The sequence below is a fragment of the Pan troglodytes genome, chromosome 12 (genome assembly GCF_028858775.2).
Source record: "Pan troglodytes isolate AG18354 chromosome 12, NHGRI_mPanTro3-v2.0_pri, whole genome shotgun sequence".
Classification (NCBI taxonomy): domain Eukaryota; kingdom Metazoa; phylum Chordata; class Mammalia; order Primates; family Hominidae; genus Pan; species Pan troglodytes.
Window position 1 is genome coordinate 67,406,963 of NC_072410.2, and position 24,221 is coordinate 67,431,183.

The window sequence follows — 24,221 nt, forward strand, 5'->3', positions numbered from 1 at the left end:
TGTCGCCCAGGCTGGAGTGCAGTGGCGTAATCTTGGCTCACCGCACCCACCACCTCCTGGGTTCAAGAGATTTTCCTGCCTTAGTTTCCTGAGTAGCTGGGATTATAGGCGTCTGCCACCATGCCTGGCTAATTTTTGTATTTTTAGTAGAGACAGGGTGTCACCATGTTGGTCAAGCTGGTCTTGAACTCCCAACCTCAGGTGATCCACCCACCTCGGCCTCCCAAAGTGCTGGGATTACAGGCGTGAGCCACCGTGCCCGTCCAGGTTAATTTTTTTCATTCATTTTGTTTAAGACAAGAGTGTTTTGCTTTTTTTTTCTCCCAAAGTATTTACAGTTAAATATATTATTTGTTTGTTGGTAAAATGGTCAGCTCCATGAAACTTGCTTCTTAAAAATAACTCTTGACCTTTACCAATTAAGTCACTATTTTTCCCTCCACCCCTTTAAGTCACTATTTTTGGGCATCTTTTGGCCATCTGAATACCTAAGTGCAAACCACAAAAATTGTAGACAATAAGATTATAATTTAATAATGTAATTGTTATTAAAATGAAGGAATAGTATTTTAGCCCTGGTCATTTTTTGTGTTTTTATTTCTCTGGTATGAAAATCAAATTTTGTTTAGCATACTGCTTTACACGTCATAGGCACTTAATGTTCCTTAAATGAGTGGGTTTAAAATTATAAAGAAATTTTCTTTGTTAAACAAGCCACAATACAGTTTATAAAATTCTTTCATCAATTGGAAAATTTACTAGTTTTGGTGAGAAAAAAAGTCATAGACCTTCTAACCTCCTCTAATTGCTATTTTTTTTTTGAGATGGAGTTTTGCTCTATTTGCCCAGGCTGGAGTGCAATGGCGCGATCTCAGCTCACTGCAACCTCCGCCTCCCGGGTTCAAGCGATTCTCTTGCCTCGGCCTCCTGAGTAGCTGGAATTACAGGTGCCACCACCACGCCCGGCTAATTTTGTATTTTTAGTAGAGACAGGGTTTCACCATGTTGGCCAGGCTGGTCTTGAACTCCTGACCTCAGGCGATCCACCTGCCTCAGCTTCCCAAAGTGATGGGATTACAGGCGTGAGCCACTGCACCTGGCCTCTTATTTGCTATTTTAATTTAGAAAATAAAACAATTTAGATTCAAGTTTCTGCTTGAAAGACAAATAAATGATTATAATGTAATCGTTGTGCTACTTCATTGATCATATTTCTGTTTGCTAGGTGTTATATATGGCTTTAATGTGAATGCAGGCAATGTTATCCAACAGTCAGCTGCAAAAAAAGGAGTAAAAATTAAACTTCACAAAATAATTTACCGTCTTGTTGAAGATTTGCAAGAGGAACTGAGCAGCAGATTACCCTGTGCTGTGGAAGAGCACCCAGTAGGTGAGTGATCACTGAATGTTACTTTTAAAAATTAGTATATTAGGTGCTATAAATAGCACTTCAAAGCAAAGCTTAGAGGAAACGTTTTCAATGTTGAAAGATATATCCTGTGTTCTAGAAAAAAATGACTACCATGAGAATCCATTGTAACTTCTTATGTAAACACCTGCCCTGTGTAACACATTGTGCCTGTGCCTTGATGATACAAAAGTAAATAAGGAATTAGGAACTTGCCCTCCAGTTTAAATATGAACAAATAATTATAATACAAATTACACTACTATTGAACGCATAAAGATTATTAACAGTGTCATGGAAAGAGCTGTTGACTTTGTTGTGGGGCTGGCAGAGAAGTCTACCATAAGAAGAAAATTTACATTTAAATATTAAATATTTAAAAATATTGTTTCTAGCATATATCATAGCCAGAGTAAAGACCGAGTATATTTAAAATTGATTAAATCACCTCATCTGTTTTTTTTTCCTCCCCACGTAGATTTTGGTTTTTTTTTAACTTTTAATTTTGATAATAGTTTTAAATTTCCAGAAAAATTGCAAGAGAAAAACCAGGAACTCCTATATATCTTTTACCTAATTCACCAGTTGTTTACATTTTGTCCTATTTGCCTCATTTTTGTCCTGCTCCATGCACACATGATGTTTTTTCCCTGGACCATTTGAAAATGTTTGAGATATAGTGCCCATTTGCCTCTAAATATGTACATCTGCTAAGCAAAAGGATACTATCTTATAAAACTACAGAACTAATCAAACTCAGGAAATTTAACACTTATTCATACAATGCTCTTATCTAATACACAGTCCATATTCACATTTTGTCCGTTGTCCCAACAGGGTACTTTTTTTCCCCAGTCCAGGATCATGGATTATAATATATCCATGTTGTCATATCTCTCTAGCTCCATTTAATCTGGAACAGTTCTTCAATTTTTTTGACCTTGACATTTTTGAAGCATATTGGACAGCTATTTTGTAGAATGTACCTTGATTTGGATTTGTCCAGTGTTTCCCCATGATGAGATTTCATTTTGCATTTTTGGTCTACATAACAGATTTATTATTTTAGGTTTTTCTGACCTGCTCAACATGATCGTACAGAGATTTTTATATTCTTGTGCTAAGAGCAATTTGGAAAACTGAGTCATGAGGGTTTCTAGGATTAAGAAAAGACACCAGTCAGATAACACTAACAAATAACAGTAGTAAAATAGCACCCTAGAAAATTGGTTCATTATAGTGCCTGTTACTTCATTATTGGAATTTGTATTTTTAGTCAGTGAAAAAAAACAGACTCAGCCGGGCATGGTGGCTCATGCCTGTAATCCCAGCACTTTGGGAGGTCGAGGCGGGCAGATCACCTGAGGATGGGAGTTCAAGACCAGTCTGACCAACATGGTGAAACCCCGTCTTTACTAAAAATACAAAATTAGCCAGGCGTGGTGGTGCATTCCTGTAATCCCAGCTACTTGGGAGGCTGAGGCAGAAGAATCGCTTGAACCCAGGAGGCGGAGTTTGCTGGTGAGCCAAGATCGCGCCATTGCACTCCAGCCTGGGCAACAAGAGCGAAACTCCATCTCAAAAAAAAAAAAAACCAGGCTTAGAATTAGTAGAATTAGTACTTCTAAGTAGATATAAATTACCTGTGGCAAAATGAAAAATAATGAGGTCAGGTGCAGTGGCTCAAGCGTGTCATCGGAGGACTTTGGGAGGCTGAGGTAGGAGCATCGCTTGAGGCCAAGAATTCAAGACCAGCCTCCACAACAAAAAAGATAAAAATAAAAAAATTAGTTGGGCATGGTGGCACGCACCTGTAGTCTTAGCTCTCTATAAGAACTGCTTGAGCCCAGGAGCTTGAGGGTACAGTGAGCTATGATCATGTCACTGCACTCCAGCCTGGGTGACCCATATATAAAAATTAAAAAAAAAAAATAACAGAGAAATAAAGTAATGATAGATGATCTACTCTAGAAAATATATTGAAGGAAAGCTTAAAACAAGGTTTTCATGGAGCAGACAAGAATAGGCAAAGATGGCTGGGTGCAGTGGCTGACGCCTGTATTTCAACACTTTGAGAGTCTGAGGTGGGAGTTTGAGACCAGCCTGGCCAACATGGTGAAACCCCGTCTCTACTAACAATATAAAAATCAGCTGGATGTGGTTGTGGGCGCCTGTAATCCCAGCTACTCGGGAGGCTGAGGCATGAGAATTGCTTAAACCCCAGAGGTGGAGGTTGCAGTGAGCCAAGATCACACCACTGCACTCCAGCCTGGATGACAGAATGAGACTCTGTCTCAAAAAAAAAAAAAAAAAAAAAAAAGAAAAGGAAAAGAATAGCCAAAGATTTTCATGCATTTTTATTCTTAATATTGGTCAGGAAAATAAAATTGGAGTTTAAGAAACCCAGACTTTTTTCTAGGCATGAATTTGGATTTTTGTCCTACCTTTAATTCTTATACCACAGAATGTCAGAAATTACGTATTTCTCAGAATCTTTAGTTTTCTGCACATTAATGTTCTCTTCTTCCTAAAGGTGAGGCATCTATACTAGCTACCTTCTCTGTAACAGAAGGGAAGAAAAAAGTTCCTGTGGCTGGCTGCAGAGTCCAAAAGGGACAGTTAGAAAAACAAAAAAAATTTAAACTAACCCGTAATGGACATGTAATTTGGAAGGGTAAGCAACATCAAAATCTCCTATAATAGCATATCCAGTCACCAAAACCTGTTGACTATATAACCATCTGAAATCTGTTCATCTTTCATGCCCATAATCTCAGCTCAGGCCATTTCTTATTGCTATTGAAACCCCTAAATTGTCTTTAGTTGATGGGTTCCCTTTGCCTGAGATGTATGTTGGTTTTACCCATTCAAGTCCTGAGTACCATCCTATCCTCAGCAAAAAGTTTATGTCTACCTTTGAAATAGGAGATTTAGGTTATTTTGCTACAAATCAAGTCTTATTCACAGCAAACTTCATTTTTGAGGGGGTTCCCCTGGTATTTAGTCCCATCATTTAACTTGACAAGACCATAAAATTTTTAAGAGTTTCAGTGTAATTTCCTGGTTAACACCATATAATGTAGTATTTAGTAGGTACTTATCATTTATTGAATATACTAACCTTAAATTATCTTTTTAAGGCTCATTAACCTCATTGAAACACCATAAAGATGACATTTCAATTGTCAAAACGGGAATGGATTGTGGTCTCAGTTTAGATGAAGACAATATGGAATTTCAAGTGGGAGACAGAATTGTTTGTTATGAAGAAAAGCAAATTCAAGCCAAGACTTCTTGGGATCCAGGATTTTAAAATTACATTAAAAATGTAAATAACTCAACGTGTTGTTTGTTTGAAGGTAGAAATGCACTACTACTGGCCAAAAAGTATCTAAGTTGTTTTACCATGTGTTCATATGCATTTGCACAAACTGTCAAAGTGCTCAGAAATAGGAAATCTTATTTAAGGATGCCTCCAACTAGAAATCCTTGAATGGAAAGACTGGCAATATGGTAAAAGGGAATTGTTATTTATACATCACCGATTTCTTTCAAGTGTATGCTTTAGTTAAGAGGCTTATCAAGTGAACCAGCTTTCCCTCAATTGAGCTCCGAAGGAAGATATGCTACCCCAGTCCTGCTTGAAACTAAACTGTCTTTTAGTGTTAACAGTACAAATAAGTAATCATTCCTTTATAGGGATGCATCCTGAACAAACATTAAATTCCCAAGAGTTGTACAACAGACAGCAAGCATTCCACTGAAACCACCCAGAGACTGAGGATGCATTCTGGTTTTTTTTTTGGAAACAGGGTCTTGTCCAGGCTGAAATGCAATGCATAATTAATTACAACTCCTGGGCTCAAGGGATCCTTTTGTCTCAGACTCCCCAGTAGGCAGGACCATAGGAGTCAGCCTACGTTTTTTTTTTTTTTTTTTAACAGAGATGGGGGTCTTGCTATGGTGCCCAGGCTGCTCTTGAACTCCTGGACGCTCAAGTGATCCTCCCAAAGCATAGGGATTACAGGCACCCCACAACAAAGAATTACCTGGCCCCAAATGTCTGTTGTGTTGAGGTCAAGAAATGGACAGAAACACAAACTGGCTTATATTTAGACAACTTACATTAAATATAACTTCTGCCAAAGTATAGGTAGTCTAAGAATTGAAAATATCAAGACCTTTACAAGTGGTTGGCACCTGGCAGGTATACAGAACCACTGGGTCACACAATCCCCAGAAGCAACATTCACACAGCGATAGCAGTAGCACTACTAAAGGAAATGGTGTGACCATCAATTTGGTGCTTAAAAACCATTCTTTTTACTGCAATAAAACCCAACAATAAATGTTAGTTCATGTCTTTTATTAACTCATACAGTTACTTGTCTTCTGGTTTGTTGAAACAGTAAGTCAGACAACATTTGCCACAATAATGTCTGTCAAAGTGGCTTGCCATAAACACCCCAGCACCACATTCATCAGAAGGGCACTCTCGACGAAGGCGACTAATTTTGCCATTCTCATCCACCTGAAAAGCACAAACCTGCTGTAAGATAATTTTACAACACATTCTGAAGTCTAATTTAAGTGACTCAAAATATTTAAGCTTTTAACTGTGTAATACTGGTAGTTTTGGTGCTTACAAACCAAAGCACCCTAAATTCTCACCAGTTATCATTGCTACAATGAAAACATTCAGAAGTCTTGGGACTTTTGAACACTAAAGGCCAGCTTTGCAAGTGGTAGACAAAGGTAAAGACCTGAACCCAAAATCGACTTTAAACTCAGAACCCTATTACATAACTGATTTCAAATACCAAACAGGAAAAACCCCAGAAAGTCTGAATTTCTCATTTCCAGAATACCTCATTTAAACCAAAGTGGGATAATATTGGATACTTAAGTCCAAGAAAATATTGACCAAATAAGCCAAGACTTTGCTGACATTCTGCCCTTTAACTGGCTCACCTTATAATATTTCAGGACAGCCAGCTTAACCTTCTTTCTCTTGTGCTTATTCTTCTTGGGAGTGGTGTAAGACTTCTTCTTCCTTTTCTTAGCACCACCACGAAGTCTCAACACAAGATGAAGAGTAGACTCCTGTTAATGGAAGAATGAAGCAAGCTTTCATGATTCCACTAAGAATGGGCACACCCAACATTATGCATTTTCTAATTAAAAGCAGTAGCAGTACACAATAACATTTGAGGGAATCTTGCAGCCCCCAAACCCAATAAAGTATCTGATTCTTAACTAACAGTTTATAGGGACATTAAAGAATGCATTACATTACACCATGGGATGCAACTTGCAAAATTCATAATGGGAGAACTATAGCAGTGCTTCTCAAGTATCAGTATAGGAGTTACCTAAAAATCTACTGCTAATCGAATGCCATTCTCCCTTTTTGTGTGTCAAAATGTCCAGAATACACCACATGGAGTGGCTCACGTCTGTAATCCCAGCGCTGGGAGGCCACGGTGGGAAGATCACTTAAGCCCAGAAGTTTGAGACCAGCCTGGGCATGGTGGCGGGTGCCTATAGTTCCAACTACAGGAGGCAGAGGTGGGAGGACCACCTGAGTCTGAGAGGTGGAGGTTGCAGTGACTGCGCCACTCACTCCACCCTAGGTGACAGAGTCAGAGCCTGTCTCAAAAAAAGTAAAATAAAAAATTTCCAAACTAACATTTTTTTTAAAGAGGCTGCTCTTCCCCTAGACAGACCTTTTGAATATTGTAGTCAGACAAAGTACGTCCATCTTCCAGCTGCTTGCCAGCAAAGATCAGTCTCTGCTGATCAGGAGGAATTCCTAATGAGAAAAAAACAAAAATTAAGTCACAGCACACCAAGCCTGTGATGTGCTCCAGACTTATAAGGTAACACCCCTTAATCAAATACATGATACTAACGGCTGACAATAAGCCCTTACTAGAGGTTAGGCATGGTTCTAAATCTTTACATGTCACATTTTACCGCATTTAATCTTAGGGACAATACTTGGTTGTCTGCAGTGGCTCACACCTGTAATACCAATACTTTGGGAGGTCGAGGTGGGCAGATCACTTGATGTGAAAAGTTCAAAACCAGCCTGGCCAACAAGGTAAAACCCAGTCTCTACTAAAAATACAATAAATTAGCCAGGCATGGTGGTGCACGCCTGTAATCCCCACTACTAGGGAGGCTGAAGCACAAAAATCACTTGAACCCGGGAGGCGGAGGCTGCAGTAAGCCGGGACGAGCGAATGCACTCCAGCCTGGGCGACAGAGGAGACTCCATCTCACACAAAAATAAATAAATAAGTGTCCAAATTCACGCAAGTGAAACGCACCTCAAGGATTCCAATCTAGGCACTGTGCTCCCCGATCACCAATGTTTATTGTGTTATTCCACAAGTATTTCGCTTTGTCAATCTGACCCCTTCCCCCCTCACCAAGAGCAGGTATGTCTAGCACCTACAGGTAGGCCGAAGTCTCCGCAGGTTAAGTTTTCTTAACTACAAAATACTACTTGCCTTCCTTATCCTGGATCTTGGCCTTTACATTTTCTATCGTATCCGAGGGTTCAACCTATGAGTGTTAAAATGAAAGCATGTTGGTTACACATTAAGGAACTACAGCAGAACTCATTTAGTTTGACAATTACCACTGAACCGAACCAGCCACAGGGCTGAGACCTACTTGAGAGACCTATTACCCACCCAGTGGGCAACCTCCCAAGTCGGCTACCGGAAAGCACCTTCATCTCCCCAGCCCAGAGCGGGCGGCGGCCGCAGGGCCACACGTGCTCGCACACGGCGGGCAGAGCATCTCCTTCCCCACCGCAGCTCCTCCGTTTTAACTAACTAGCTGGAACCCCTCGAGAGACAAGTCCAGCCTTTGGCCACCGAAAATCACCTCTAGGTCGTTGCTCAGCAAAAGGTACTCATTTCAAAGCTTAAGTTTTAGAACCCAAATTCGGAATCATGGTCTAAGACATGGAAAGCAGCGCCGGTCCTAAAATCCACCTCAGGACCTTATTCGGACCTTGGCTTCCTCATGACCACCTGGCCCGTACCTCGAGGGTGATGGTCTTCCCCGTAAGGGTTTTCACGAAAATCTGCATTTTGGTGGCGGCTCCACCTGAGGTTGAGGAAAAGGAAGAGACAGGTTAGGTCAGGGATCACAAGAGAAGGCACCATAGGGTGCTAACCCGAGAGCAGCCGAAGTGCAGACACCCACCGCAGATGGCGGATCGAAAAGGAAGAACGCCGCGCAGGCCCACGGGGTTTCCCGGAGCTCCCGCCGAAGGCCCCACCCCTTAGGCGACCACACCAAATGCCTGACTGCCGTCCCAGCGACAATCCAACCCGGTGCCAGACTAGGACGTGAACTTCGTTTCTCCTCTCCCTAGCCTGGGCTTATTTCTCACTTTAGCCTTCGGAATGCTTTCGAAATTGTAGGTTTAAGCAACGTAAAAAATGTTTTAAAAAGGCTTTTCCCGTACAATCAACGTGGCTAAGAGAATTTTTAAAAGGAGGTCGAGGGGGGCCTCTTGGGGAAGAGGTAGGAAATGGAAGTGCATTCTGGGAATTGTAGTTCTCCACTGCTTTCTTCTACCTTGGACTACTTGTCCCAAGATGCAGTTCCACCTCCCAGATTCCCTGGTTACTATCTCTAAGCACTGAAGTCGGTGTTTGGAGAAAGGGACTCAGGTGAGGACTGGAGGTAGGATGAAGCGGAATAATGGTTTCCGGAGCGTGGGAACGGGCCGGAAGTGACTAGGAGCAAATGTTAAGGGGGGGGCAAAGGGTGCGGGGCACGAAAGGTGTCCTTCACTCACTTGCAGAAGCGGTGATGGGCAGAGAATCAGCAATCTACCAGACGCTCCCTGGGCCTTCAAGAGAAGGGAATCTGCGTGGCTTGCTCCAGGCAAACTGAAAAATAGGTGAAATCTTCGGAAGCGGGGGTTCAGCCCTTTCTCTCCTGTAGCCCCTCCCTGCTTTCAACCGCTGAGTGTCTCCCAGCCTAGGGAAGAGTCTGGGTCTTGTGTGTCACTCCTTAGTGTGACACGCTTTAATATGTTGAAAAATCTCAGGAGTTTTCAAATTTTAAAGTGAAGCCGTACGGAAAAGAAACCTGCAGAATGGTTATTGTAGAATTTCCAAATTTGGGCATTGGGAGTCTTGGATCTGAGAGGAAGTTTTTGGAGTATGTATGGGGTGCTTCTTCCGGCAAGGAGGCCAATTAGAAGCAAGTTCTCCCTGTCCTTTCTCCACTCCACAAACCAGAGTCCTTTCTAATGCCTTCTGTATTTATTTCTTCATCCTCTGCGACCCCATCCCCAAATTCAGACCTTAATTTTCTCTTGTAGGGGTTCCGTATCTAACTCCTTATCTCTCTCCAGTCTTTCCTCCTTTCTAACCCACCTTCACTATTGCCTCCAAAATATTCATTCTGAAAGGTAAATGTGTGTTATTATTTTACTTAAAATACCTCACCTTCAGGATACAATTCAAATTTCTTAGAATGACATTCAGCCTCTGCCTTCCTTACAACCTAATCTGCTAAACCCATTACTCTACATTTTAGTAAATGAAGCTAATTTAATTTCCTGACCTATGCCCTCCCGTGTTTTGGCATTTCTGAAGAATCCAGTCGTTTATTCTTCCTGGAACTTTTTTTTTTTTTTTTCGTGAGACGGAATTTCGCTCTGTTGCCCAGGCTGGAGTGCAGTGGCGCGGTCTCGGCTCACTGCAAACTCCGCCTCCCAGGTTCAAGCAATTCTCCTGCCTCAGCCTCCCGAGTAGCTGGGATTACAGGCGCCCACGACCACACCCGGCTAATTTTTGTACTTTTAGTAGAGATGGGGTTTCACCATGTTGGCCAGGCTGTTCTCTAGCTCCTGACCTCAAATGATCCATCCTCCTTGGCCTCCCAAAGTGCTGAGATTACAGGCGTGAGCCACCACGCCCTGCCTCCTGGAACATTTTTCATCCCCTAGTCCACCAACTAGTCTCTACAACAAAATTTCCTAGAGTTGCTTGTACATATTGTCTCTAATCTTTCCCTTCCGTTGTCTGAACCCACTCCTGTCAGGCTTTTGTCCCCACCATTCTGATCGGATAGCTCTTGTAATGGTCACTAATGACCTCCATGTTGCTAAATTCAATGGTCATTTCATCTTATTTGATCTGTCAGCAGTATTTGACACAGTTGCTCATTCCATCTCTCTTTGAAAACCTTTCAAAGACTTCACCTCTCAGTTTTTCTGCCACCCTGGAGGCTCTTTTCCAGGCTCATTTGCTGCTTCCTCTTGATCTGCGAGACCTCTAACCACGGAGTATCCCCAAGGCCCAGTCCTTGGACCTCTGCTTTGTCTGCATTTTCTTGGTTATCTCATTTTTGTTTAATAACTTTTAAAGTATCATCATATGCAAATGACTCATAAACTTATCTGTCACTCAGACCAGATATGTCACAGATATGTCACAACTTCATCTTCACATATCCAGCTATCTACTCAACATCTCTAATGGACAGGCCCCAAACACTTAATCTCATGAAATTGCTCTTCCCATGTTTATATATGGCAATTCTCATTTCTCCAGTCGCTAAGGCCAAAAACTTTATGGTCATCCTTGACTGTTCTTTTATATCCCACATCTTATCTACCTTGGCAGATCTTGGCTTTATTTTCAAAATATATGCAGAACACTTCCTACCACCTCCATTGTTAGCACCCTGATTCAAGCCACCATCGTCTTTTGCCTTGATTATTGCAGTAGCTTCGTAACAGCACTTCCAGCTTTAACCCTTGCGTCCTATAATCTGTTTTCCACAGAGCAACGAGAACAATTCTTTTTTTTTCTTTTTTTTGAGATGGAGTTTTGCTGTTGTTGCCCAGGCTGGAGTGCAATGGAACAATCTCAGCTCACCGCAAACTCTGCTTCCCAGGTTAGGTGATTCTCCTGCCTCAGCCTCTCCAGTAGCTGGGATTACAGGCATGCGCCACCACGCCCAGCTAATTTTGTATTTTTAGCAGAGACAGGGTTTTTCCATGTTGGTCAGGCTGGTCTCGAACTCCCGACCTCAGGTGATCTACCCGCCTTGGCCTCCCAGAGTGCTGGGATTACAGGCATGAGCCACCATGGCTGGCCAAGAACAATTCTTTAACATGTTAAGTCAGCTGTCCCACTCTTCTGCACACAGGCCTCTAAAGGCTTCGAATCTCACTCAGAGGAAAGCCTAAATTCTTACAAGTGAGGCTGTTGCTCCAGTGCTGGAACAAGTAGAGGCCACAGTCCAGTGTTGCTCCTCTTGCCAAGTCTGCCCAGAGAAAGGGACCTCTTTTTCTAAACCGCACAAAGGTACCCCCTAGGCTGATAGTAGTTCTGCCCTCAAGACCCTACATGCTACGTAATCTGGCAGTTACCTCTCTGATCTCATCTCTTCTCTCCCTTTCTCATTCTCTTCTAGCCCCACGGGCCCTCTTGCTGTTCCTCAAATGTGTTGTCCCACCCTGAGGCCTTTGGACTGGCTACTCTCTTTGCCTCAACCACTCATCTCCCAGGAATCTACATGACCTGCTATTTTCAGATTTCTGAAATGTCACCTTATCAGTAAGAACTTTTGTCTTTCCTGACTTACTGCCCTTATAGAAAATGGTATCCTCCCACCTTCCTTACTCTCTATCCCCCATACCTTGTTTTATTTTTCTTCATACAACTTAACCCCTGTCTGTCATACTATATTTCTATATATATATAATTTTTTTCTTTCTTTTTTTTTTTTTTTTTTTTTTGAGACAGAATCTCCCTCTGTTGCCCAGGCTGGATTGCAGTGGTATGATCTTAGCCCACTGCAACCTGCACTTCCCTGGTGCAAATGATTCTCATACCTCAGCCACCTAAGTAGCTGGGATTATAGGTGTGAGCCCCTGCGCCCAGCTAATTTTTATATTCTTTAATAGAGACTGGGTTTTGCCATGTTGGCCAGACTGATCTCGAACTCCTAACCTCAAGTGATCCACCTGCCTCGGCTTTCCAAAGTGCTGGGATTACAGGCATGAGCCGCTGTGCCTGGACTATTTTTTTTCTTGTGTGTTGTCTGTTTCTACATGAATGTAACCTCTATGAGATTAGGGACTTTGTTTTGTTCAATCCTGTGTCTCCATTGTCTAGAATAATGGCAGACAAACAATAGGTGTCCCCCAAATATTGAGTAAATAAATGTAGCACAACTTAAGCATTGCCCTAGATTTTGTTTTACTAGATGTTTTCCCTAATGTTTCCTTGCCCCCTTTCATAGGCTGATGAGATGCCCCTCTGGCCTTCTGTAGCCTATTGTGCTTACCTCTGTCACACTGCCTTTTCTGCTTTGTAGCAGTGGCTCATTTACTAGACCTGGAACACTTGACTGGGAACCCTTGTGACTTGTCAACATATCCCTAAATGTCTAATATGAATGAATGAATGAATGAATGGTAATCTTGGTTGGTTTATGTAACTCAATGGCATTTTGTAGATGTTAAGGAACAATCCCTTTAGCTGTGTTCTGGTTTGAGAGCACCACAAGTCCAATGTCTTATGAATAGACTGGATTATTGTTCAGTGATTATTGATTATTCAGCAAACATATGTTTGAGTACTGCTCTGCTAGGAACTGCATTATGCACTTGAATGCATATGGTAGAGGAGGGATAATGGGGAAGGAGAACATTTTGTTTCCTGATCTTGTCACGCTTACAGCCTAACAGATGAGACAGAATATAAACAGGAAGTCTGTAAGGCAGTGTGGTGGAAGGATAATACCATGATGGAGGAAGTGCACAGTATTATGGGAGAACATAGCAGTGGCATCTGACCAATTTTAAGGGAATCCAGGACAGCTTTCCTGAAGCTGAAGAAAGAGTAAAAGCCAGGTGAATCAAAGTGATAGTATGTATATGTTTTGGGGGTTGGGGGTAATATAGGAGGATGGTCTGCAGGGAGAGGGAGAGAATTATGTAAGATCCTAAGGTAAGAGAGGAAGTTCATGGGTGTGGGAATGGGGATATGGGGCAAAGGACAGGGACATGAAGAGAGTAAATTTGGTCAAAGAAAAAGAGTCATTAGTTTCTGAAGGGCACTAATAGGCCAAGTAAAGGAACTTGGATTTTATCCTAAGGGTAATACGGTAGGAAGCCACTGGTGTCCAAATATCACTACCCCCTCCCTAATGATAACACCCGTTTCTTCCTCTTTTGACTTTTATCTTTTACTTTTTTTTTTTTTTTTGAGATGGAGTCTTGCTCTATTGCCCAGGCTGGAGTGCAGTGGCTCAATCTCGGCTCACTGCAACCTCCACCTCCTGGGTTCAAGTGATTCTCCTGCCTCAGCCTCCTGAGTAGCTGGGATTATAGGCGTGTGCCACCACTCCCGGCTAATTTTTGTATTTTTAGTAGAGATGTGGTTTCACCATGTTGGTCAGACTGGTCTTGAACTCCTGATCTCGTGATCTGCCTGCCTCGGCCTCCCAAAGTGCTGGGATTATAGGCGTGAGCCACCGCGCCTGGTTATCTTTTACTATTTGAAATTATTTATTTATAGTTTGTCTCCCCTACTAGATCATAAGCTTCAAGGAGCCAGGGACCTTATCTTACTTATTGCCGAATTCCTAGCTGTGAAATGGTGCCTGGTGCTTTGTTGACACTCAATAAATACTGACTGAATGAATGAATAAACAAATGTATTTCTCATTTACGAAAACTTGATTAATTAATGAGTTATTCCCTTGCTGGAACTACTTTATATTAATTCATAAATTGACTTTTTGCTATCCAGTTCATCAACATGAAGATAATTTTGGCCTTTTAATCTTCAGAATTATTTTGGTGTCTCCTCTTCTGTATATGGCTATGGGCAGTATTTACAGGCTGTATATGTTATTCACATAATCAGGTATCAGTTACATTGCCAGAACATGATACAATTGATTGAGACACTTACTTATCATGGCATTGTTTATATTAGTGAAAATAGCAGCCAGGTGCAGTGGCTCATGCCTGTAATCCCAGCACTTTGGGAGGCCAAAGCAGGCTGATCACTTGAGGCCAGGAGTTCAAGATCAGCCTGGCCAACAGGGTGAAACCCCATCTCTACTAAAATTACAAAAAATTACCCAGACATGGTGCCCTGCACCTCTAGTTTCAGCTACTCGGGAGGCTAAGGCAGGAGAATCACTTGAATTCAGAAAGTGAAGGTTGCAGTGAGCCGAGATCGTGCCACTGCACTCCAGTCTGGGCGACAGAGCAAGACTGTCTCAAAACAAAACAAAAATAGTGAAAATATCTGACAATGGGGGAATAAATTAATGGAACATCATACTATGAAATACTGTGTAAGCTTTAGAAGTCATGTTTTAAAAAGCGATTTAACAACATGAAAAAGTGCTTTTAATATTAAGTGAAAAAAATGGGATGCACAACTGAATATAGAGTTTAATTTCAAGTTTTATAATGTTTGGAAGGAAATATTCCAAAATATTAAATAGATATTTATTTCATTAATTTTGTCTGGTTTATATTTTCCGAATTTTATACCAGTAGTATGCTTCTGTAATTAGGGGAAAAGTTACAATGTTTTGCCTTGCCAGCCATTATTAAGCAAGCCAAGAGTTCTGTTTGAAGTTAATGTGACTAAATCTTAGGAACCAACTTCTGTATCCAACTTCAGTTGGACAATTTTTTTTTTTTTCAGTAAAAACTCTTTCTCTTTTTTTTTTGAAACGGAGTCTTGCTCAGTTGCCCAGGCTGGAGTGCAGTGGTGCGATCTTGGCTCACTGCAACCTCCGCCTTCCGGGTTCACGCCACTCTCCTGCCTCAGCCTCCTGAGTAGCTGGGACTACAGGCGCCCGCCACCACACCCGGCTAATTTTTTTGTATTTTTAGTAGAGACGGGGTTTTACCATGTTAGCCAGATGGTCTCGATCTCCTGACCTCGTGAACCGCCCGCCTCGGCCTCCCAAAATGCTGGGACTACAGGCGTGAGCCACCGCGCCCGGCCTTTCAGTAAAAATTCTTTATTCATTCCTTCATCACGTGACAGTTGGCTTTGAGTACTTACAAAGACAGCAGTTCCTGCCTCTCAGAACTCTAAGCAGACATTCCAGAGCTCACAGATCAGTGCCCCACCAACTGCTACCTGGAAGCTTCAGGGAGATGGGGAGCCTGGAGGAGGGGATGCTGCAGGAACCCCCTGGCAGGCAGTGGGGCCGGGCTTCGAAGGCATCCAGGACTGAATTCGAGGTGGCAGGGGGCAAGCAGGCAGGCAGCGTGACGGTCATGAGGTGCGGGGTGAGGGCAGGAAGCCCACAGCATTCCTGACTTGGGGTCAGGGGAGACAGATTGGAGGGGCCCGAGATGAAGCCAGAGCTTACAGAGAGGCTGTAAGCCAGCACTCAGCTTCCCGGGAGACCCCAACCACTGCCGGGTCCAGAGTGCCCTGGGAGAATGTCAGGTACCTAGATGTTTCAGTGGAAGATTCCTTTTTCAAACATTAGCTGGTTCTTTGGATTTTTAATTATAAACATAGTACATGATCAAGGTTAAACCATTTTCCAAGCATCACATAAGGATGGGAAGTAATTCTATCCCGCTCTAGACCTTCCAGATTGGCACCAGAAGGCAGCTGCTGTCAGTGATTTTCCTTACAGACCATTGCAGCCACCTGCCTTGCGCCATGGTCCCGAGACAGCATGGCGTCTTCCCCCACACGGACCTGCAGGTGGCCTCTTAGGAGCTTTCTCGCTGAAGGAGGTCATCCCTCTTAGTCACATCTGAGCAGCACTCACTTAGGCCTCGGCCCCGAGGGTCATGCGGGGGCACCTGGCCGGGTTCCCGGCTCTGTCTGGTCTGGCATCTGTCTGCCTTTGGGCTACCTTTTCGGCACAGCTCCCTGGGCCTGTGGCTGCTACAAGCTAAAGACTCCAGCTCCCCTGGGCTGCAGTGCTGCTCCCAGTGGTCCAGAAACGAGGCTGGGCACAGCGGCTCCTGGCTCAGCAGCATCCTTGGCGCAGGCTGGCCCAGGAGCTCCGTGCAGGGTGCCGCCAGTTGACCCAGCCCCGGCTGCACTCAACGTCCAGAACCGGGCTGGCTGGGGGGCCTCTTTGACGGAGCTTTACTCCAAGTCTTGCTGAATTTCCTGAGGAAAAGCACTGATGTTCTCATGGACACAAGGGAGGCAGAATCTCTTGAAGTAGAATAAACTGCACTCCTTTCCAGTCTTCCTTTCTCAGCTTCTCCTGGACCGCCAGCTCCTCCATGCGCCTCAGACACTCCCAACGCCGCACTGCGGGGGTTCCTCCCGCCCTGGCCCATCTCATCCCCCTTGGCTGTTGATACAGCTCCCCTGTGTGCATGTCGCCCTGTGGCAGATGCTCAGGGACTTCTCAGACTCCAGGATCACTCCGAGTACACTGGCCACACAGCCTGCTGCACAAACTGCAGCGCCAGCTAAGGACCAGGAATCTGACATTGTCGGAGGTGAAGGGATCCTTTGTGACATAGCTTTCCTCCAGGAGGACCATCCACTGGGTGTCGGGGGAGCTTCTGCCCCAAGTAGCAGGAGGGAGCTGTCAAGGCGTGGAGTTCACACTCAAACACTCCCAGAGGACGGCACTCTGCATGGGACGCCATCCAGCTCCTTTGACTGTGGAATCAAGTACACTATCAGCTGGCCCCTGGCTCCTGGCTATGACCTCCCTTCGCTTGAACTGAGCCTTGTGTGTAAGGGCGTATCAAGTTGTATGGGCTTCGCCGCTGGGTGACCCCAAATGCAACTCCAGGAAGCATGGGTTACCAATGACTTTAAGGTTAACGATCAGCTGGGCGCGGTGACTGACGCCTGTAATCCCAGCACTTTGGGAGGTCGAGGCGAATGGATCACGAGGTCAGGAGTTCAAGACCAGGGTGGCCAACATGGTGAAACCCCCATCTCTACTAAAAATACAAAAATTAGCCGGGCGTGGTGGCGGGCGCCTGTAGTCCCAGCTACTCAGGAGGCTGAGGCAGGAGAATCGCGTGAACTCGGGAGGCGGAGCTTGCAGTGAGCCGAGATCTCGCCGCTGCACTCCAGCCTGGGCGGCAGAGCGAGACTCCGTCTCAAAAAAAAAAAAAAAAGTTACGATCCGATCGCGGGTGTGCGTGAACCTGACCCTGCTTCTCTTCTGAACACCGGGGCGTCCTAGGCCCCTGCCGAGGCTCCTGCGGGCGGTGCCTGTGAGCAGGGACCGCTGAGCGGGTCCGGGGGCGCCAGTGGTCCCCGCGAGCCTCCGCGCGCCCTCCCTCGCCCCAGAGCCGTCTGAGGTCGGGGGAACCGTCCCCCGAGGCCGACACGCCGCTCCTCCATCCGGTCCCCAAAGCCGAGAGCGGCCGCGCCGACCCTTGGCGCTCGGAGCACAGCAGGCCACGCCGGCGCGGAACTCAGTCCCGGCGAGCGGGAGGTGCCCTGAGGCTGCGCGGGGCCGGCCCACAGCGCGCTCGCCCCCGCCAGGCCGCCGCCGCCCATGATTCTTTACTGAAAGCGGCATAATGCGGCTGCTTGAAAGCTATACTCTGAAAAATACTGTTATTTTTGACATCATTGAGGGATGGATTTTAGCAGAAGTCCGGACCTCTTTTTGCTTGGTACTTTAATATTAAAGATGAGAATTAAAATAAAGTTTATTATAAAAATAAATACATTATTTATTGCTATTGTGTGCTGGGTGAAGCTAGGCCAGATAAGCGCCGGGGTCGTAAAATAGTTGACCTTGTTTGTGTCAAGAGGCTTACAAATTAGTTTTCCCACATGACACAAATAAATATAAAATACCAAACCTTCTATTAGAAAGTGTGAATTATACATAAGAAACCATCGATTATATGATACATGTGAGAGGAGTTGTGCATAGTTAGCAAGAGAAGAGCTCTTCATTGACTGGTGTTTGGTATTTCTGTCCCAGAGCAGCAGCATATGGCAGTGGAATAGCATAGACTTTTTTTTTTTTTTTTTTTTTTTGAGACAGTTTCGCTCTTGTTGCCCAGGCTGGAGTGCAATGGCGCGATTTCGGCTCACCGCAACTCCGCCTCCGGGGTTCAAGCGATCCTCCTGCCTCAGCCTCCCGAGTAGCTGGGATTACAGGCATGCGCCACCACGCCTGGCTAATTTTGTCTTTTTAGTAGAGACGGGGTTTCTCCATGTTGGTCAGGCTGGTCTCGAACTCCCGGACCTCAGGTGATCCACCTGCCTCGGCCTCCCAAAGAGCTGGGATTACAGGCATGAGCCACCATGCTTGGCAGCATAGACCTTTTAATACATAGGTTGAAGTATTTATCACAGAGACAGGAAATTTTTTTCTAAAAAAAATACATTTTTAGATCAATATATGACTTAAGTTAAAAAATTATTATATTAATTGATGCTCTTTTTTTCTTTCAGGCTTATCAAAGTTTTGGCTTTGTTGCAAGAGCAGGTCAAGATTTAGCTGTTCTTCAGTGAACAAGTGTGCAGATTGTCAAATATGTCAGTTCATCAAATAAGAAAACATGCAGTTCTCCCACCTATCATTTGTGGAAGTGACAAGGAATTTTTGGAAAGTGTGCAAAGATACATAATTACAGAAACTGAAAGACTGGGCTGTAGTGAGGAAGGACCTGCTGATGAATATTACATCATATACCGAAATGTTTTTGATAAGGTATCATAATGCTTTTAAGACAATTAAGTTTTCATGAGGATAGCAATGATCTATGTTGACAACCAATATTCCTGCCTTAGTAACACCACTGTTTGAATGATAACATTCCATTTGCTGATTTTGAGAAGTTCATCCAATTTCTCAGAAAGGCATGAATGGGAAAAATGCAGTTCTGGATTTGTATTTCCTGACTGTGAATGAGTGTTTCAGTTATTTTAGCTTGAGAGCAGATTATAAGTTTCCTTTATATATTTTTTAAAGAGAGAGTCTCACTGTATCACCCAGGCTGGAGTGCAGTGGCACACTCATATCTCACTGCAGCCTCAAACTCCTGGGTTCAAGTTATCCTCTTGCCTCAGCCTCCTGTATAGCTGGGACTACAGGCTTGTGCCACCACTCCTGACTAATTTTTAAAATTTTTTGTAGAGACAAGGTCTCTGTGTTGCCTAGGCTGGTCTTGCACTCCTGGCCTCAAGCAATCCTCCTATCTTGGCCTCCCAAAGTGCTGGGATTACAAGCATGAACTACCAGTGCCTAGCCCAGACTATCAGTTTTTGATCAACTACCTGGCTGTATGTACCCTCTGATAATAATTTTCACCTTTTCATCTAAAAGTATCATCTGATTTGTTAGGAATTGGGCTGCAAGCAGGAACATGATACTTCCTTGTTATTTTGAGTTTGTTTGTGGTATCATTAAAATCTTGGTTTAGATTTGATCTAACATTAAATTGGGGTTCCTTGTAGATTGGAGTTCTATCTAGAATTATCTAGTCATGGTTTACAAGGAATTAGACTGGAATTAATATTGGAAATAGGGAGATCAGCTTAGAAAATGCTCTGACTTCGTGGAACATATTTGATTTTGCTTTTTACGGTTTTAGAAATACCTATTATCCTTCTAAACAATTGCAGTTTGCCCACCAATCCTAATTTATTTATGCAGCTTTTTTTTTCCACCCCATCCCCGGAAGATGCCTTGACATTGAAATAAGTGAAATCAGCATCTTTCCTCTTTGCCACAGGAAGTACTTACCTTAAGACTTCAGTAAACTGTTGGTCTCTGAGAAAACAGCCACAGGCAAAATAGAAACTCAGTCTTTTAATTTTTAAACATTACACACTATGACTCTTATTTCTCCTCTAAATAAAAACCTAGTGCCTCACTCTAAGAGAAAGTGAGCTTCAGATAGTGATATATACCTACCAGTAGGATAAGGAAAGTTGATACGTATTCATAGGAGTATAAAATAGAGAAACAGGGTCTTTCCTTCCTTTTATATCATACAGAAAATCTATCCTTTAGAGGTGGTACACTGGCAGTTTAGCTTCATTTTATATGCTGTTAGGATCAATGATATTGCTCTTGGTGTTTTAGTTATTAAGGAATGCATTGAATGAATGTTTAAATAAAGGTAATGTATTAAATAGGTTTTATAAATATCAAGAGTCATGCTGCGACTCTACTGTGTGAAATTAGCAAAGGAAAGTCATAACTGTAACATGTTTATCTTTGCATGCCCAAGTGTTAACACTTGTCAGAATTTTTCTTACATGAAGAGCTCTCTGCTTTACATTAATATAGTTATAGTGACGTCATTTTGGAGGTATTGTTGGTAAATTTAATTCCTAGAGAAAACATATGGTGTTAAATAGAAAATAATATTGACATATATGGTCCCTGTTTCTTTTCTCCTGGTGAGGAGAAAAGATTTCTGTTTGTACTATTTGCACATTGCATAATTGTAAATTTTATCTTGTAAAGAATTCTGTTCTTCAGGACTGAGAGGGGATCTAGAAATGGAAATCATTTGGTACTTTGAGAAACTTTTCTTCTAGCTTCTTGATAACATAATTTACCTTCTTCATTTTCACATTATTTTAGCACATTTGATTGTTAATGAACTATTAATGACTGTCTTCTTTGCTCTTCCTACCCTCTTAAAAGGAACTAGTTGGGCAGAAGATAAAAGTGTCAGCTTGCATCTCTGGGTACTTGGAACCAGGGAACAAATACCAAATTGTGTTTAAAATCAAAGATAGATGGTTTGACCTGGAGAATCATACCTGAATCGAAGCAAGGAGGACTTGAAACTCATACCAAGAGTTGGGGGTGGACTGTAGGGTGAGCGAAAAACCTAGTAAGCAGAGAAGACCAAAGCTTGGAAGAATGAACTTTTTTAGAAATGGATGACTTACTGGGCTAGGTGTAGTAGCTCATGTCTGTAATCCTAGAACTTTGGGAGGATTGGTAGGAGCATCGCTTGAGGCCAGGAGTTTGAGACCATCCTGGGCAACATAGCAACACTCTGTCTCTACCAAAAAAGAAAAGGGGGGCAGGGATATGGAGGTAGCTGGACTCTGTAAAGTTGCTGACCTTTTGTGTTCCTGTAGCATATTGTACAAATAGTTCAGATCCATATGGAGGAGCTGAGGTGGAATGAAAACCATTCCTCTTCTTCCTTAGACCCCTGTACCTGGTAAATATAGCTATGGTTATTTTCTTGGATTTAGTAGCAGCGTTAATGCTGGGGTCTCAAACTTAAATGCCTGCAGAGACCACCAAGGTAATATAAAAGATTTAAGTGGGGTGACTATAAGAGAATAAGGAATGGTGGGGATTGTGGTAAAATGAAAAACCACAATAAATAAATAAATAAATAAAACCATGAATAAATAAACCAGTAAAGGAGATTGTAATCGAAAGCTCCAGCTATTATTGCCATTAAGGAATAGGGATTCCATGTAGGTAGATTTTTCAGAGTTTGCAAGAGAAGCTGAAAATGTGGTTTTGGGTTAAAATTCCCTAAATTTTAAAATATTTTGTTGGTTAAGCAAAATTGCCAGCTGAATTCAACCTGTGATGTGCCAGTTTGCATATTTCTACTTCAGTGTATTTTCTGTGCATTCTTAAAGGTTCCCATGAGTGCTCTTCTGAAATCTGTTTCTTCTAGCAAACAGACTTGGGAGCTGATCATGATACCACTACATATTTATTATCTACTCATTAATATATCTGAGTTGTCTTGGATTGTTGGAGCATATCAGAGGAGTGTATGAAGTAGATGGCCAGGAGCAACAGAGTACTTAATTTGGAAAGCCGCAGATTGATGACCTCTATTTTATTGAGGATTCTTGATTTGGGTGGATAGGTAGTAAGGTCATGTCAAAAAGACCACAAGTATCATCCACTCAAATATCCTCTCCTGGCACTTGCCAGGAGATCAATAATCTCCTTATATCATTGGCTCATAGACCAGATGCCTTCCTAGATAATTTTTTCTAGATATTGCCTAGGTAAAGAAAGCCAGTGGGGGATACCAGAGGCTAGAGATGTAGCAGGAATAGAAAGCATAATTGCAGCTTTCTGAGAAAATTGGGATTGAGCCTGTCTATTCTCTGTATTCTTCAATCCCTCTGAAATCCTCATGTGCAGAATTTGGAAACCATACATTATTTATAACTTTCCTATTTTTATTTTTTGATTTATTTAAAAATGTTTATTTTTGCATGGGTAATGCATATATAAGATTAACAAAAAATAAATGAATAAATAAACCAGTAAAGGAGATTGTACAATGGAAAGTCTGGACCTTCTCATCTCAGATTCTACTTCTCCTGTCCTTCTCTGCAGGCACCCACTGTTTCTGTTTTCTTCTGTTATCCTTCCAGAGATTTTCTATGCCTAAACACCATTTGAAGCCATGAATGTGTAGTGATGAGGGGTTTTTTACAGTTGCACATGACATCCTGGGAATAGAAATGCAATTAGATATTGAGAATATTGATGAGCCAATAGGAGCTGATGGGTTAGAAAAATAAGGAGGTGAAGAGAATCCAGGATTTTAAGGTTTAAATGAAGTTAGAGACTAGATTTGGAGCGAGTAAGAAAAGATACAGAATTCTATTTAAAAGATTCAGAACTGGGAAAATTAGAACTAGCATTAGTTTTAACTGAAATCATATAATGCATGTGTTCATACCAAGTAGAACAAAAATGGCCTTTTTTCCTCTCATATTTAAACTCCACATTATCTACTGTAATGTTCCACAAAGAGCACATGTTTAGTAAATATTGCCTTTAGTGTCCAATTATGTTTGAGCTTGCTGTAGAGTTTAGATTTCTAATTGCTAATCATGTTTCATTTTGAAAATAATCTATAATGTTATTTGCAAGAATTTCAATCCATAGTCTCCTAGAAAAAAAATCAATACCATAGGCAGAAAAATAATATTTCAGGTAATAGAGCATGTCACTGCATACAAATCCATTCTTACTTCAATCAAAAAAGAATATGATGCCTTTATTGAGACAATAAAGAAAGACCGAAGAACTACATTTTGTCTTCATGGAAAACTTAAAGGTTTGGCAGCAGAGCCTACAGCTTTGGTATATTACAGGAAAAGAACAATCCAACTTGAAGCAAAGTAAGTATTTTAGTAACTAGCCCAAAAGATGGTAGTTGTTGCTTGATTATAATAACTAGCCAGTGTAACTCTAGCTGGTGGTTCTTAGTCTTATTGAATTTCAATTTTATTTAAATGATGCATTTTTATGTTACCTTCTCCTAGTAACTTGAGTTACTGTATTGTTTACTTACTTCAATTAAAAAATATTACTTTTGTTTGAGAACGTTTATAGTACCTCTTAGTGTATATATATATATATATATATATATTTTTTTTTTTTTTTTTTTGAGACAGGGTTTCACTCTTGTTGCCCAGGCTGGAGTGCAATGGCGCAATCTTGGCTCGCTGCAACCTCTGCCTCCTGGTCTCAAGCAGTTGTCTTGCCTCAGCCTCCTGAATAGCTGGGACTACAGGTGCATGCCACCATGCCCAGCTAATTTTTTTTTTTAATATTAAAAATAGAGATGGGGTCTCACTATGTTGCCCAGGCTGGTCTCGAATTGCTGAGCTCAAGCAGTCCTCCTGCCTCAGCCTCCCAAAGTGCTAAGATTAAAGGTGTGAACCACTGTGCTGGCCAAAAAGGCAAGAGTGGGCAGTTATAGTCTTTTTGTTTGTTTGAAGCAGGGCTTGCTCTGTTGCCCAGGCTGGAGTACAGTAGCTTGATCTTGGCCCACTGCCACCTCTGCCTCCCAGGTGCAAGTGATCCT

General features: G+C 42.5%; 3 protein-coding genes across 78 annotated transcripts in view; 2 read left to right on the forward strand and 1 right to left on the reverse strand.

Moving 5' to 3' along the window:
• MTIF2 (mitochondrial translational initiation factor 2) overlaps positions 1 to 4,749 on the forward strand; it is a 32,748-nt gene extending 27,999 nt beyond the window's left edge. For all 50 annotated transcript variants that reach the window (XM_009442472.5, XM_063789085.1, XM_054677861.2 and 47 more), the window contains 3 exons: positions 1,226 to 1,390; positions 3,942 to 4,082; positions 4,549 to 4,749. In XM_009442472.5, the coding sequence (XP_009440747.1) occupies positions 1,226 to 1,390; positions 3,942 to 4,082; positions 4,549 to 4,721 (479 nt within the window). In that variant the 3' untranslated portion in view covers positions 4,722 to 4,749. The remainder of the gene's footprint in view (positions 1 to 1,225; positions 1,391 to 3,941; positions 4,083 to 4,548) is intronic.
• A 1,004-nt stretch (positions 4,750 to 5,753) lies between these two features.
• RPS27A (ribosomal protein S27a) lies at positions 5,754 to 9,319 on the reverse strand. 3 transcript variants are annotated; one of them, XM_003949796.4, is made up of 6 exons: positions 9,231 to 9,319; positions 8,466 to 8,530; positions 7,924 to 7,978; positions 7,135 to 7,220; positions 6,380 to 6,511; positions 5,754 to 5,939 (listed from the first exon to the last, which is right to left on the reverse strand). In XM_003949796.4, exons 2-6 carry the CDS (start codon positions 8,511 to 8,513, stop codon positions 5,790 to 5,792), a joined length of 471 nt encoding a protein of 156 aa, XP_003949845.1. In that variant the 5' UTR covers positions 8,514 to 8,530; positions 9,231 to 9,319; the 3' UTR covers positions 5,754 to 5,789. The 3 variants fall into 3 exon arrangements, with proteins under 3 accessions (XP_003949845.1, XP_054532914.1, NP_001349311.1); NM_001362382.1 differs by lacking the exon at positions 9,231 to 9,319 and adding an exon at positions 8,630 to 8,938 and having other exon boundaries at positions 5,758 to 5,939; XM_054676939.2 differs by lacking the exon at positions 9,231 to 9,319 and having other exon boundaries at positions 8,466 to 8,622.
• CLHC1 (clathrin heavy chain linker domain containing 1) overlaps positions 8,983 to 24,221 on the forward strand; it is a 56,687-nt gene continuing 41,448 nt past the window's right edge. For 3 of the 25 annotated variants that reach the window (XM_063788812.1, XM_063788817.1, XM_063788819.1), the window contains exons 1-4: positions 9,017 to 9,102; positions 11,867 to 12,009; positions 18,847 to 19,105; positions 22,739 to 23,532. Coding sequence is in view for 20 of the 25 variants with exons in the window: in XM_063788817.1 (XP_063644887.1) it covers positions 23,454 to 23,532 (79 nt within the window). In the remaining 5 variants the exon portion in view is untranslated. Of the gene's footprint in view, positions 9,336 to 11,269; positions 11,345 to 11,866; positions 12,010 to 13,137; positions 13,311 to 16,927; positions 17,317 to 17,719; positions 18,054 to 18,846; positions 19,106 to 22,738; positions 23,533 to 24,221 lie in introns of those variants that run through there. The other 22 variants (XM_063788807.1, XM_009442339.4, XM_063788810.1 and 19 more) reach the window with 18 other exon arrangements.

Excerpts from the sequence above, each read along its gene's own strand:
- RPS27A (XM_003949796.4), bottom strand. The coding sequence starts at position 8,513 with ATGCAGATTTTCGTGAAAACCCTTACGGGGAAGACCATCACCCTCGAG. Across the intron at positions 7,221-7,923 it reads CAAGATCCAGGATAAGGAAG|GAATTCCTCCTGATCAGCAG; the intron begins GCAAGTAGTATT and ends TTTTCTCATTAG. Across the intron at positions 6,512-7,134 it reads CTGACTACAATATTCAAAAG|GAGTCTACTCTTCATCTTGT; the intron begins GTCTGTCTAGGG and ends TTCCATTAACAG.